This window comes from Haliotis cracherodii, unplaced genomic scaffold, assembly GCF_022045235.1.
Source record: "Haliotis cracherodii isolate W230 unplaced genomic scaffold, xgHalCrac1.p SCAF_3, whole genome shotgun sequence".
Classification (NCBI taxonomy): domain Eukaryota; kingdom Metazoa; phylum Mollusca; class Gastropoda; order Lepetellida; family Haliotidae; genus Haliotis; species Haliotis cracherodii.
In genome coordinates, this window is record NW_027266286.1 from 49,507,997 (window position 1) to 49,522,293 (window position 14,297).

The 14,297-nt window shown below is 38.3% G+C and overlaps 2 protein-coding genes across 4 annotated transcripts in view; one reads left to right on the plus strand and one right to left on the minus strand.

Moving 5' to 3' along the window:
- LOC139473836 (catalase-like) overlaps positions 1-1,674 on the minus strand; it is a 28,025-nt gene extending 26,351 nt beyond the window's left edge. Inside the window, exon 1 of the mRNA XM_071256602.1 lies at positions 1,524-1,674. Coding sequence (XP_071112703.1) covers positions 1,524-1,580 — 57 coding nt within the window. The 5' untranslated portion in view covers positions 1,581-1,674. The remainder of the gene's footprint in view (positions 1-1,523) is intronic.
- A 4,369-nt stretch (positions 1,675-6,043) lies between these two features.
- Positions 6,044-14,297, plus strand: part of LOC139473853 (E3 ubiquitin-protein ligase rnf213-alpha-like) — a 148,826-nt gene continuing 140,572 nt past the window's right edge. For 2 of the 3 annotated variants that reach the window (XM_071256622.1, XM_071256624.1), the window contains exon 1: positions 7,981-8,129. The gene's annotated coding sequence lies outside the window, so the exon portion shown is untranslated. Of the gene's footprint in view, positions 6,132-7,980; positions 8,130-14,297 lie in introns of those variants that run through there. The other variant, XM_071256623.1, reaches the window with a different exon arrangement.

Here is a 14,297-nt window from a genome sequence, read left to right on the forward strand (position 1 = left end):
TGCCGCTTAGCGCACTGTCAAATTGAAAGCGCTTACGTCATTTGCTGACGTCATTTGGCTGACGTATCTTTGTCAGCCATGTTTTATCAAACATAAAACAAACGTGACCCAAATTCTTTGTTGTTTTCAGTTTTCAGTCATTCTGAGTGAATGTGACCTGGGTAACATTAACCCTTTGAACAAAGTATGTTGTTTACACATCGGCACTTCGCGCCATGATATGAGCGTATTCCCTTTGTTTTAGTAAACCTAGACATGTTAACACTCACTCTTGACATATCCACTGCACAAGATAACAGTGATTAATCAATCAACATATTTTCTGTTAATCCTTTGATGACTAGGAACGATCCGTTAATTTACAAAAATAAGTAAATCAACTGATCATTCATCTCTTGCTGGGCTGCCACGTGCATATTACATAACACACATTTCACCTCACTTCAAACCTGGATTTAGATTGAAAAATTACCCCAGACACAATAAATGCCAAATGGGAACCTTTGTCAGGTAATCTAAGTGGTGCTACCACTAATTGTACCTGTAATAAATTCATTAACTGAGCATCAAGTGAATGACCACAAATACACAAGTGTAGGGTTATTATACGAGAAAACGTGGATGACAGAAGGGAGTAGTAATCGTATTATCGACACAAGCCGAAATTGCTTTCACTGCATAGATACTTTTTTTAGTATTAAACTATAACCATCTGGGGTATTTCCAAATGACGACATCCGATGAGCTCCCTTGTTCTTTTTGTCTGTTTGTTTAGGCTGAAGAAATTAATTAACATGCGCCCTTTGTCGAAATCTTTATAGATCACAGTTAACCAATCAGTGTTCAAAAATGCGTAAAACAAATATTGCCTCCAGCCTCCAAGTTTATTTAGCTGTCCTTGCAGACGGTACCCCAGTCTCTGGTCACGCTCAGTTGCGTTGCATATCATCCGTGTACTCACGGGGGAAAAACAATAACAAAGGCAACAACCAGTCCGTTAGATCAGTGCCCCTTTAATTTTGCCCGACCTACCTTCGTGATCTCTTTGCATGTCATGAAATAATCACTTTTCTCAGATTCCACTTGAAATTTCATATAGTTCTCTCCCCATATAGATTGCAAATCATTGACAGACCGAATACACAATTTCGGTTGAAACGGAATATCACAAATCTGTTCATATGTCATGTGGACATCAAACAACGAATTTGCAAAAAAACACAACCAATAACATCATAACACAACGTTTACCGGTGTTTACTCTCAGTTATTAATATTATCAACTACAACAAAAGATTGCCACAAGCATTCACACATAATCGTAGACCCGATCAAGTCACGTTCACAATGCCCCAGTGAAAGCATCACTGGATCCCACTGGAGATCACTAGAGCCTACTGGAAACAACCCAGTCACAGTGTGCGATGTGTGGTTCTACAACTACAAGTGTACTTTGGCCGAAAGTAGACAACTCTGTTTTACCATGTCGTTGTCACTACAACATGACAACAAGGCCAACTCACCCCCTGGGTTTTGCTGAAATCATTTAACTGGTTGGTCGCTTTGTCCCTGTTCGCCATGATGGTGCAGTGGTGAAAAGACAAGAACTTTGACTGTTAGATAATATGTACAGTGAGAGATAGCCAATTCAGGTCAGGCTGCCCCGTGCATAACCAATCCAGTTAGGCGACCTTGACCTAAGGGCTGGGGTCAGAACGAGCAAAGTCTGACTGCAAGCCTGACAAAACTGGGTCGTGTTGTCACAATGATAATGAACGTTCAGAACGATGATATATGTTATATTATATATGAAAAAATGAATTCAATATGATTTCAATAATATTTTTCGCATTTAAACGACTATTTTGTAATATTACGTTGCCATTGTGAAACGTTTATTCTGGTGTGATTTTAATAATATGGTAGTCTATCATGTTTCACATTCGGAAAGTGTTTAAGCATATTTAGACTTCTTTGTTATGTAAACTTTTAATGTAATTTACGTGTCTGTTACAGCTGTAGTTTATTACTGCGTCACCCACTTCAGAAAAAGAAAGACCATTATAATAACGTGTGTGTTTTAACGAACGCTACATAGCCAAAATATATTATAATGATACCCAAACAACAGTTTTAGTCATTTAGATCAGAGACCATGGTTATGGTCTTTGTTTAGAGCTATATCTTTATTTGAATTAAGTACGTACGTCCTTGGGCGTATTGCCTATGAGTTGAAGTGCATATTCCGCAGAACATTTAGGTCTGTGTTTATTTTACTATTCATTCGTAAAGCTGAAATAGACAGAATTATCATAAAACGGTCCCCAAATTATCAGGCAAAGTGCGGTCCACTAGCTGAAACTTGATAATGCCCTCATTTACCTAACGATGGGCCATACATTATCAATCACATTTTGTTATTATCTGCAGATGGTATGGTTATATCAGAGACCCTGGACCATGTAACGATTTTGCAAATGGATTAACATCTTCCCGATGCAAGATGCTGGACTTTTGTATTTTCAGTTAACGCCCTTGCCTCGGGAAGATGGTGTCTTACAGACATTAACCCTCTGTAAGCTAGCAGAGTATTTGATAAATACGATTTTAGAGTAAATAACCAAAAGACAAAATTGTTAGTATTAGTTGGACCACATTTGAATACAGGTAAAAGTATGCGGGGATTATCTGTGCAACCAGTCATATATAGTTTGTTGTTTTAAGCTGTCTGCCTGACTTCTGACTGATGGGAGGACACAGTAGATGCCAGATGGTATAACTGTTGCTGTAGCAGGTGTCTCCTTTGTGTTAGACACAATTGCCGTAGTCCTCGGGGATGTTGTAGGCGTGAAGAGGAGACAACCCAATGTTACGTCCTCTGATGAGATGCACTGCATGACGAACGACAAGGCCGTTGAAATCAACGTGTCTTAACACTCTCACTTACAGTCGAACTAAACAAAAAAACGCTAGCAAGATTACACGTTGTCTGGCGCGTCATTTCAAATGAGCGACATGTGAAATTTCTAGCGTTGTGACAACTCTCTTGGAACTCATGGACATCAGCACTTGTGTTGGTTGATAGCTGTGTTTAGGCAGATCCCGAACGTCCCTATAGTCTATTCTGACAATCTGAAATACAATCAACAAAATATATGTAACTGCCAATGTGATTAATAGGGGTATTTAACATGTGTGGTTAGTGAATGACCGGTTGCTTAGATTTATGCTTCAGTTGTAACATCACACGACCCCAGCCTTCTATGAACTGAGTTTGGTTACTAGTTTTCGTTGCTAATAGTTATAAAACCTTGTTCATTTCGGTAATAGGTGACAAAAATCAAAATCTGTTTTCAGTTTCATATGAATTAGTGGATAATAAGTAGAATTTCAACCCGCAATATTCCAGCTACAATGTATATAAACTGCACATTATCCATTTCAGGAATTGAACCAGAGCCTTCGCAAATATATTCCTAGTGCATATGCATTTGTTGTTTGTCCTTCATCGATACACACATGGAAACAGACTCCGATTTACTCACGGAGTAGGCAAAATAAGGTAAATGGCCCCCATCTCACCTGGCTTGACAGAAGTTGTGCAGCTTTATCAACAGCTACAAGATCACAAATACCAGATACGTTCCCCCATGCAGCATGGCTGCAGTCTCGGTATATTCTACATAATGATGAACATGCATATTGACAGTTCACCCTGCATGACACAAGAACGCGGCGGTTCTTAACATATTGAGCATATCTGCCCTGTGGGTAGTTGCCATCTGGTCTATGGTATATCAGCTATATGGACGACAGTAGGACTCTCCTGAGTTGGGCAGGATTCAACTTCATTCCCAAAAATCTGTAACACACCCATTTCATTGAGGAAAAAACAAAGATGAAACAAAGCAGTAGACATTGATTTACATGTTGATATGATTGAGAATACGTATTAGTTATGTTTATTTCAACGTAGGGTGAACATCGCACAATGATTTTATTGCATCGACAATATTAAAAAAAATGCAAATATGCTTCGTCTAGTATAGATACACAAACACACTAAGCGATTCAAATTTGTAAGTTAGAGTTCTCAGATATTGAGTATTGGAATCATGTTAGATGTATCGTTATGCAAACAAACAAACATTGAGACAATCCACCATCGCACTGTAGCTCACAATTTGAGACAATTTGATTCTGCTTGCAGTACGTTGGGAGGAGTATGCAGACGGAACGACAAAATATGTTGCTGTTTGATCAAGAAATACATAGACGCACACTAACACATAACATTATTTAACGAAACATCAAAGAGCAATGTTATTTTTGCCTCCGGCTAACAAGACAGTATTCGCTGCAAAAAGAGAAAATAAATGTAAATGAAGCAATGATGATGTCTCTTACATAAATCTCAGCCACCTTTTTTACGGACATATCGATGAAAAGATTTTTTTTTTCGAAAATCTTAATGATATCATTTATCCCTTGTCATTGTCGTATCTGTGCTTTTATGCACAGGTGTATTACCCAGAACCTGAATCCACATGAGATCACATCAATTCGGGTGATCTTGTACTCAAACTAAATGGCGTGTGCCTTTCGAATGTCAGTACACATAAAGATTGATGTGTATGATTTAGGGTCATCGGGTTCATTAAATAATGTGAGTGGATAATTAGTTTATTATGTTTTTATACCTTGAATGGAACGTTTGATCGGGATAGAAATATGATTCAAATGATTACACGACATCTATATGTATGTATGTATGTATGTATGTATGTATGTATGTGTGTGTGTGTGTGTGTGTGTGTGTGTGTGTGTGTGTGTGTATATATATATATATATATATATATATATATATATATATATATATATATATATATATATATATATATACATATATATATATATAAAAGGCCATGTATAGGTCCTGACTTCGTTTGGAACATGATATGTAGATTTTAACCAGTAAATGTTAAAATCTACATATTGACATTGTATATTGAAGATCATGTGTCAACCAAGTCAGGACCTACAAGACTTTGATCAGAGGTTCAGGTAGATGGCCGTAGTATAGAGGGCATAAACAGCTTCAAGTTATCACATTTTAATGACATGCACAATATTATGCTTGTACGATGTAACTTTACAAATCTAGAAAGTTCATGCATAAACAATACACACTATTTCACATTGGGTTAAGATTTTGTATTATGTAAATCTGAAACTTTACAAAATATAATAATTACTAATTCCAGATGATTAATGATTTTACGTCCGCTTCGTAAACTAATCTCTCTCTCTCTCTCTCTCTCTCTCTCTCTCTCTCTCTCTCTCTCTCTCTCTCTCTCTCTCTCTCTCTCTCTCTCTCTCTCAAATACATTTGTGTATTTACATCTCCATGCTCGGGTCAGCGAATACGTTAATCAATTGTTTATAATTATTCATGTCATATCACGTCTCTGGCGAATGTCAGAACAGGCCTCAATGACAATCCAACACAATATCTTACCTAGGCCCATTTGAAAATTAAACGTCAATTCAGAAAATGTACTCATTCTTAAAATCAAGATGACACAATACCGATGACAAATCACGATGAGCATTTCGGACAATGAAATTACAAGTGAAAACACAAATACTGATGACATAAAACTTGAAAAATGCATGACATTGTACATAATGAGACCACAACGAATTCAATTTGACTGTATCTGACCCATTACATATATATCCAAAATTAACAATTTCAAAGTATTCGATCACGTACATTGTCATTTTTTTTAGATATTACAGGGGAGGTAATCGTTCCGTGGCCATGCAGTTCACTAAGTTGGGTATGTGAATCATATACTTATATGCACTTATCTGCCCTTTAAAATACATGAATTAATGAAGATTAATTAAGTATTCGCTGGAAACGAACTTTGACTCGACTGAAAACGAAAGTAAAAGTGGGAATTAACAGAAATGGAAACCTGAAAACGAAACTTGGTAGTACACCCAACTACGCGACGATAATCTTCTTAGAAGCTGATGTCACCTGACCGACCAGTAAAGAACTCGTAATCAGTTGACACACCTTACTGTCCAAGTGACACTCAACAAGTGTTGCAGCAATGCAGGTACGTTAACTTGTCTTCTTGAAGCAGCTATCGTTCAAATGCGACGAAAGTCCATGAGCTATCCTAATATAACCATAAGGTGTAGATTTCGAAATTTTCAAAATATTTATCATTTCACAACGATTTTGGACACATTTAGTGTAAAATGTTGAGTAGAGCGTCGCTACATTGTAGATTTCAGACCGTGGATATGTGTGAATATTACAGAAGTCGTGATAACGTGTTTACAGCCGAATATATTCACTGTAGCTTTCTTAAAGGCTTTTTCAACGCAACAATAATTCTCATTATTTCAGAATTATACAAGTTATAAAAGAGACCGGGAATGGTCCAAGGCAAATGTTCGGTTTGTTCGGGAAGGTAGAGGCAATGCTTTGTATAACAAATAAAACGCCTACTACAACAGTGAACGCCATTTTCTGTTGTTTTATCATCTACAGTAGTTGTCATGCACGCTCCACTCAGAAACTGTTCCCTTTGTCAGGGTCAATATCTATACTCAGATAAATGGCATGCTCACGTAACTGATTATATACTGTAGCATGTGGTCAAATGAGTGGGTATGGTTTTAAGCCGCGTTTAGCAATATTCCAGCAATATCACGGCGGGGGAGACCAGAAATGGCCTTCACACATTGTACCAACGTCGAGAATCGAACCCGGGTCTTCGAAGTGACGAGCGAGCGCTTTATATAATCACTAGTTTATCTGCATGAACGCCCCGATCAAATGATACGTCAGTGCATCCCAAAGATGTTAAATGTAAAGCAGTTTGCTACACCGTTGGTCGTGGGAATATTTCTTCCTCTGTGGAATTGTTTTATCATTTTTATTGGGCAAGGGCGCATATGCGTATCGTATTATGCATTGAATCAGATGGATACCATCAAATAGATCTATTTTATGGTCTCTGATTGAACACAATATTCGAATAAAATAAACTCGTCAAAGCTATATATATATATATATATATATATATATATATATATATATATATATATATATATATATATATATATATATATATTTCGTTGAAGCAAACCTCTATCCATTTTGTGTGGTTATTGATTATTAATAGTCCATGAATTACCTCCCTTGTGTCGTCTGCTTATCAAGCTCCTCACAGCGATAGTACGTTCCCGGAGCTCTCTATACTATCGCTGCCACCAGTCAAAACTCCCCACTGTGAACAGGTGGCCACAACCATGCTTGGAGTTGAACTCGCAACCGAATGACCGTTGTGTTTACAAACAAGTGTCGACTGTCGTGCGCCGAATACACTTATCGCTGCTAAATTACTTTCTTCGTTTGTCAATTTGAATTTCTGTTTCATTAAAACTATCGTGTTATTGATATAATAAGAATGTAAGGAAGAAGTTGGTTGATTTTCCGTTAGTCTGCAATCTCGAACCAATCTGATTATCAAAACAACAAAGTAAATTCGTCTGGAAAACATGGTCAGTCGTAAACCTTTTCAAATTGAAATATGATGGCATTCCCAAAGACATAAACAAAAGTATAAACGTTACTACATATGGGGTTGGAGGGCAAATTTCAAGATTCTTGTAATGGCCGCGCCCACACTGGTGGCAGCGATGTTACCGAGAGTGTAACGAAGGTGTCACGCGCTGGGAAGGAGCTTGGTCTGCTTATGAGCACAGGAAGTGCGTCTCCGAGATGGTGTATTTGTTGTGTTCACATGCTACCTTATTTGTGTATTTTTTACAGTTAATTGTGTTAATTTATGTTTTGGCACCTATGTTTGCAATATGCGCATACCATACACACTACACTATATATGATGATATCTTTAATGTGTTGAACAATTCTCAGTAGGTGGCGTAGTTATCGGATGTACTTTCGTTTCGCGTTCCAAGTTTCCGGGAAATACCCATTCATTTTATTAACACTACGAAGAAGGAGACGTGAGACATGGCGTCGAAGAGATTGTCGAGACTGTGGGCTTGCAGTTAGTTTGGCAGGTCTGCTGTATTTGATGGTGTGTATTGTCTTAACTTGACATTTCTCCATTGTTTACATATGCACAGGTTGCGATCAGCTGCTCATTGTGTCACTCGTCTATTTGTCAATTGTAGACTGTTATGCTCCATGGTCTGGTGCCCATTTCTAGTCTAGGATGTTGTGATTAGTCATTGTGACTGACATGTGTAACAACTGCTAACTGACTCCACAAATGTATCAGTGAAATTGTAATTCGGAAAGTAAATTCGTCATGTATTTAGTGGGTGTCGGCCCGGGAAGTCGAAAATCTATTTACCAGTAGTACCGGAAAGGCGAATGGAGGGGTAAGGGACTGGGGACCGGGAAGGCGAATGAAAAGATCAGTGATGTGTACCCTCGTTATGTATACAACGGACACTTATACATTGAGGACACTTGGGTGTTGGGAGACGGAAAAGTGAAGAAAGAGATAAAACAAACTGAACTCAGAGAATGTGATTACTAACTTCCATTGAACTCGTGAGACGGAAAAATAAAGAAAGAGATAAAACAAATTGAACTCAGAGAATGTGATTACTAACCTCCATTGAACTCGTGAGACGGAAAAATAAAGAAAGAGATAATCTACTAAAATTGTTAAAATTGAACTCAGAGAATGTGATTACTAACTTCCATTGAACTCAGATTAAGTAATCTAGTAAAAAAAAAAACGATGAAGCTATAACAACACGCGGGAATCAGTTAATCTCTACTACTATATCTTGTATTGAGAAGATGCGACTTTAACGCAAAAGTTGTTTGAATTGTGAGTAGGATGTCTCTTTGTTCTGAAACCCAAGTTAGAAGTATATAAGATTTTTATATGTACAAGATCATCTAGCTGACCTAGAAAGTAACGACCCCGAAATCTACTGTAAAAACCTCACTGACTATATAATAAACGCAGCTAAAAACTCCATTCCTTTCAAAACAACCAGCATAGGCAAACCCTCGGTTCCTTGGTGGAACGAGGAGATAGAACAAACGAGGCGTAAACGCAAATCCGCATTCAATAAAGCCAAACGTGACTTCAAACACCTAAAGATAGCACATGAACTAAATCACAAAGTACAAAGCTTAGTTAAAACAGCTAAAACAAGAGACTGGAAAAAATTTTGCGAAGAAATTAACCATCATACAGACGCCAGAACAGTTTGGCGCAAAATCCACGCCATTAGGGGCATTAAACGTCATAAAAAAACTCCCAACGTAAACAATTCAACAAACCCCACTGAAAAAGCTAATAACCTAGCAAATCACTTCTCGCCGTCAGTAGCAATAGCAACTTCAACCAAAAATTCCAGGAACAACTAAAAGCAGAAACCAAATTTACCAAAGAGCCAAAAGATAATAACCTAGAAATTAATCTCCATTTCACAATGGAAGAACTACTCCACGTCCTACAAAATAGGAAAAAGGGCACAGCCCCAGGCTTAGACCTTACTTCATACCAGATAATTAAACAACTACCACCCAAATCTACTCCAAACTCTTCTGAAACTCTATAACCTCATATATCTAAACGGACAGGTCCCATCACCTTGGAAACAAGCCCTGGTCATACCAATCCCCAAACCCAATAAACCAGCTGACCAGGCTAATTCATACAGACCAATCTCCCTAACTTCTAACTTATGCAAAGTAATGGAATCAATGGCCAAAAACAGGTTACAACACTACTTAGAACAAAACAACATAATAAATCCAGACCAAAGCGGTTTCACTCCTGGACGCTCAACCTTAGATAACCTCGCCCGACTAGAGCAGGACATTAAAACAGGCCAACTTAACAAACAATATACTACAGGCATCTTTCTAGACTTCTCCAAAGCATTCGACATGGTTTGGCATAACGGACTAATACAAAAACTACAAAAAATAGGACTTAAAGGTCAAATAATTAACTACATCCAAAGTTTCCTAACAAACCGCAAAATCACTGTGGGCATAGACCAAACGCTATCGGACCAATGTCCCCTAGAAAATGGCACTCCCCAGGGCAGCATCCTAAGCCCAACACTCTTCAATATTATGATTAACGATTTATTCGAGGGACTATCCCCCAAAGTAAACACATCAAAATTCGCGGATGATGGAGCCCTCTGGATCCGCACTAAAAGCATTAAAATGGCCCAAAACTTACTACAAAAATCTCTAAATAAAATACAAAAATGGGCTGACAAATGGGGCTTCTCCCTAAACTCATAAAAAACCACAGGAATAGTATTTAAACACAAAAATATGCAACCCGCCACCCTAAACCTCCAACTAAACAACAAACCAATCAAATTCCAAAAACAAACCAAATTCTTAGGATTAATCTTCGATGAACATCTCACCTGGGATGCTCACATTAAAAACCTTGTAACCAGATGCAGCAAAGACCTAAACACGTTAAGATGCCTAACCGGCTCCAACTGGGGGGCCTCTAAAAACACCCTCTTCTCACTCTATATATCACTAATTAGGTCCAAACTAGACTATGGCAGTGCCATTTACGACACCTTAAACAACTCTCTCATTAAAAAACTAGACTCAATCCAGTATCAGGCCCTAAAACTAATCACACGAACTCAACATGGCACCTCTTCCACCTCACTCCAGGCCTTAACAGGAGAAATGCCACTTAAACTACGTAGGGAACAACTTACCCTAAACTTCTGGGCCGCGTCCCAATCAAACCCACTAATCAAAAACTTAATAAAACAAAATATTAGCCCTAGAAACCAAGCCCTAGCCCGGAAACATCCACTACTTACTCCAATTTCCCAAAGAATAACCAATTACCTAAACGAACACAAAATAAATAATCTTAAACAAAACAATAAATCATCCAATATCTTCACTCCAAAACTTAAAATACCAAAAATAGACACAACACTAGCCGATACACTAAATAAACAGACCGATCCTAACATCGCTAAAACCACCACACTAGCATACATACATGAACATTGGCCAAATTGGTGACACATATACACAGACGGATCCTCAGATCCGATCTCAAAACACACAGGTTTCGGAGTCCACATCGCACAACCAACCAAAGACACACAATCTTACCGACTCCCAAACAACCAATCCATATTCACCGTAAAATAGCTAAACTACACACAACAGGAAACTGCCCACATTGCAAACAACAAGAAACACCAGAACACGTACTCATTCACTGCACACACTACCAAACACACCGAACAACACTACAGACCACCCTAAATCTTAAAACCGGACTTACACTAGAATCAATCCTAAACCCACAAAATAAATTAGAAAAATTCAAAGCCTTAGGCATATACCTAATAAAAACAGGACTAATTAGTCGCATTTAAACCCCAAATAAAATATTAAAACCAAAACTACCTTATTTGATAACCACCCAACACACACAGCTCCCTTAGTTCGTCCCCCACCCACTCTTGGCATTCTTTCCAAATCTCAAAATTTCAAAATTACTATATAAGTAACCCCTAAAGCCCCCTCCTGGGTTGCACAAACTCACTTTTCCCCTTTTTGGAAACATTAAATGGCCTGGCCGGGCCCGTGTGCGACATACGCTTGCAGTCGGAAAGCGCACGTTAAATCTCCAATATAAGTAAGTAAGTAAGTACAAGATCATTCCGTGTGCGAAATACGCTGTAGTCGGAAAGCGCACGTTAAATCTTCTATATCAGTCAGTCAGACAAGATCATTAACGTTCAAAACGATGGCTAATGCACAGGTACGTTTGATTTTCATCGACTCAGTTCGTGGCGGCAAGCATCTTTACTACAGTGGTCATAAGTATCGTATTAACAAGAAGACTGATGAAGGAGAGTGTTGTCCAGATTAAATAGTGTCCTCATTTCATTGGTGTTTTCTTTGTAATTAACAAGTACCGGGAAGGCGATCATCTGCCATAATAAGAATTTTTGTGATGACCGGGAAGGCGAACGTAATTTCTAACTCTGAGGGATTGATTTTCGCCTTCCCGGCCCATAACCATTTAGTGGTTGGCTCACTAAGCTACCTGTTTTATTGCTAGATATTGATTTATGAATTTTATTTGATTGGTACTTGAATAAAAAATGAATGAAACAAAAACATGCCTCAAAATTAGTTTGTTACCCCAACATTGCACAGGTGAAGGACAAGGGGCATGCCAGTGTAATTTGGATAGATACTTCAACGTCACCACTATCTTTTGCATCATCGTCGCCTCACTCGACTTCTACAAGAAAGGGGCACGGATCTAAAGCAATTCCCCGGGAGTGGTTGTTGCCTTTGTTATTGTTTTTTCCCCGTGAGTACATGGATGATACGCAACTCATCTGAGCATGAGAAGAGACTGGGCTACCGTCTGCAAGGACAGCAAAATAAACTTGGAGGCAATATTTGTTTTACCCATTTTTGAACACTGATTGGTTAACTGTGATCTATAAAGATTTCGACAAAGGGCGCATATTAATTCATTTCTTCAGTCTAAACAAACAGACAAAAAGAACGGCGGAGCTCATCGGTTGTCGTCATTTGGAAATACCCCTGATTGTTATAGTTTAAAAAAAGTATTAATGCAGTGAAAGCATTTTTCGGATTTCGGTTTGTGTCGATAATACGATTACTACTCCCTTGTTGTCATCCACGTTTTCTGGTATAACCCTACACTTGTGTATTTGTCATCATTCACTTGATGCTCAGTTAATGAATTTATTACAGGTATAATTAGTGGTAGCACCACTCCGAATACCTGAGAAAGCTTTCCATTTGGCATTTATTGTGTCTGGGGTAATTATTCAATCTAAATCCAGGTTTGAAGTGAGGTGAAATGTGTGTTATGTAATATGCACATGGCAGCCCAGCAAGAGATGAATGATCAGTTGATTTATTTTTTTTGTAAATCAGCAGATCGTTCGTAGTCATCAAAGGATTAACAGAAAATTATGTTCACTGGAAGTAGTTTGAACTGAACTTGATTCTTCAAAATTAACTTCAGGAAAATCAGTCTCTCTTTCTTCCTCTTCATCAATTTGTGAGCTGTCTACATACACTTTAACAGGTTTAAAATGTGAAGCGTATCTTGTGATTCTGTGTTGTCCTCATTGTGCAGTCAGCATACTGCCTTTAGCTTCAGTAACTGTGTAGGGGCAAGGATCATATCTTGTTGTAAGCTTGTTAAGCTGTGGTTGTCAAACTAAAACTGTGTCGCCTTCTTTCAAACTTGAGTTCTTTTGGTGTCTTCTGTTCTCTGCATACCTCTTCTTTTTCATTTTCTGTCACCTATCTGTATTTGATTATTTCAGATTGTGGTCTCTGAGTTTGTTGTATCTGAATGTCTGGTAACTGTTTTTCATTTTCATTCCCGAAAAGGCTTCAGTGGACTCATAATAGTTGTATCATGCGGTGTAGCTCTGTAATGTCACATGAACTTCCATAGCTCTTGTTTCCAGTTGAGTCTCTCTGCTGTGGCAGCCTGAAACCATTTCTTCAAACTGTGCATAAACTGTTCAACTTCCCCAGTTACTTCCGGCCATAATGGAGTGATTCGCTGATGGTGAAATCCAAGGTAACTTGCAAAGTCCATGAAATCTTTACTTTTGAAAAGTGGTCCAGTGTGAGACTTCACAGTATGAGGAATGCCTTGAAGAGCAAATTTGGCATCCAATTTGGGAATTGCAGTTCTGAATGATGTTGAATGAACAATCTTGACTTCTGGATACCTACTGTGATCATCAATCACAACTAGCAAATATGCACCACCAGATAGGAAAGGACCTGTCAACTCTACAGACACATTCTTCCATGGTGTAGAGGGTATATTTGTCATTCTCAGTGGATCTCTTGATTGAGGTATAAGAATTACTGCTTGACAGGGAATGTAACACTTGATTTTGTCTTCTACAAACTGATACATGCCAGGAAACCAGACTTTCTCGCGTAAAAGTCTCTTAGTCTTTACAATTCCTAGACTATACAACACCATTACATACTGCCAATTCTTCTTTCAGATTAACAAACTACTTCAAACCAACACTGTCCAAACTTCCTGATTAAATTGCCAATATCACGGATTGCAGTGTCAAATCTGCTCTTGATGCTTGTTGAATTGCCACAAATGTTAGAGCCTTTGGTACTGCATTCATGCGCACATAGTCTTCACCAAGATATGGCATGGAGTTAGCGACAGGGT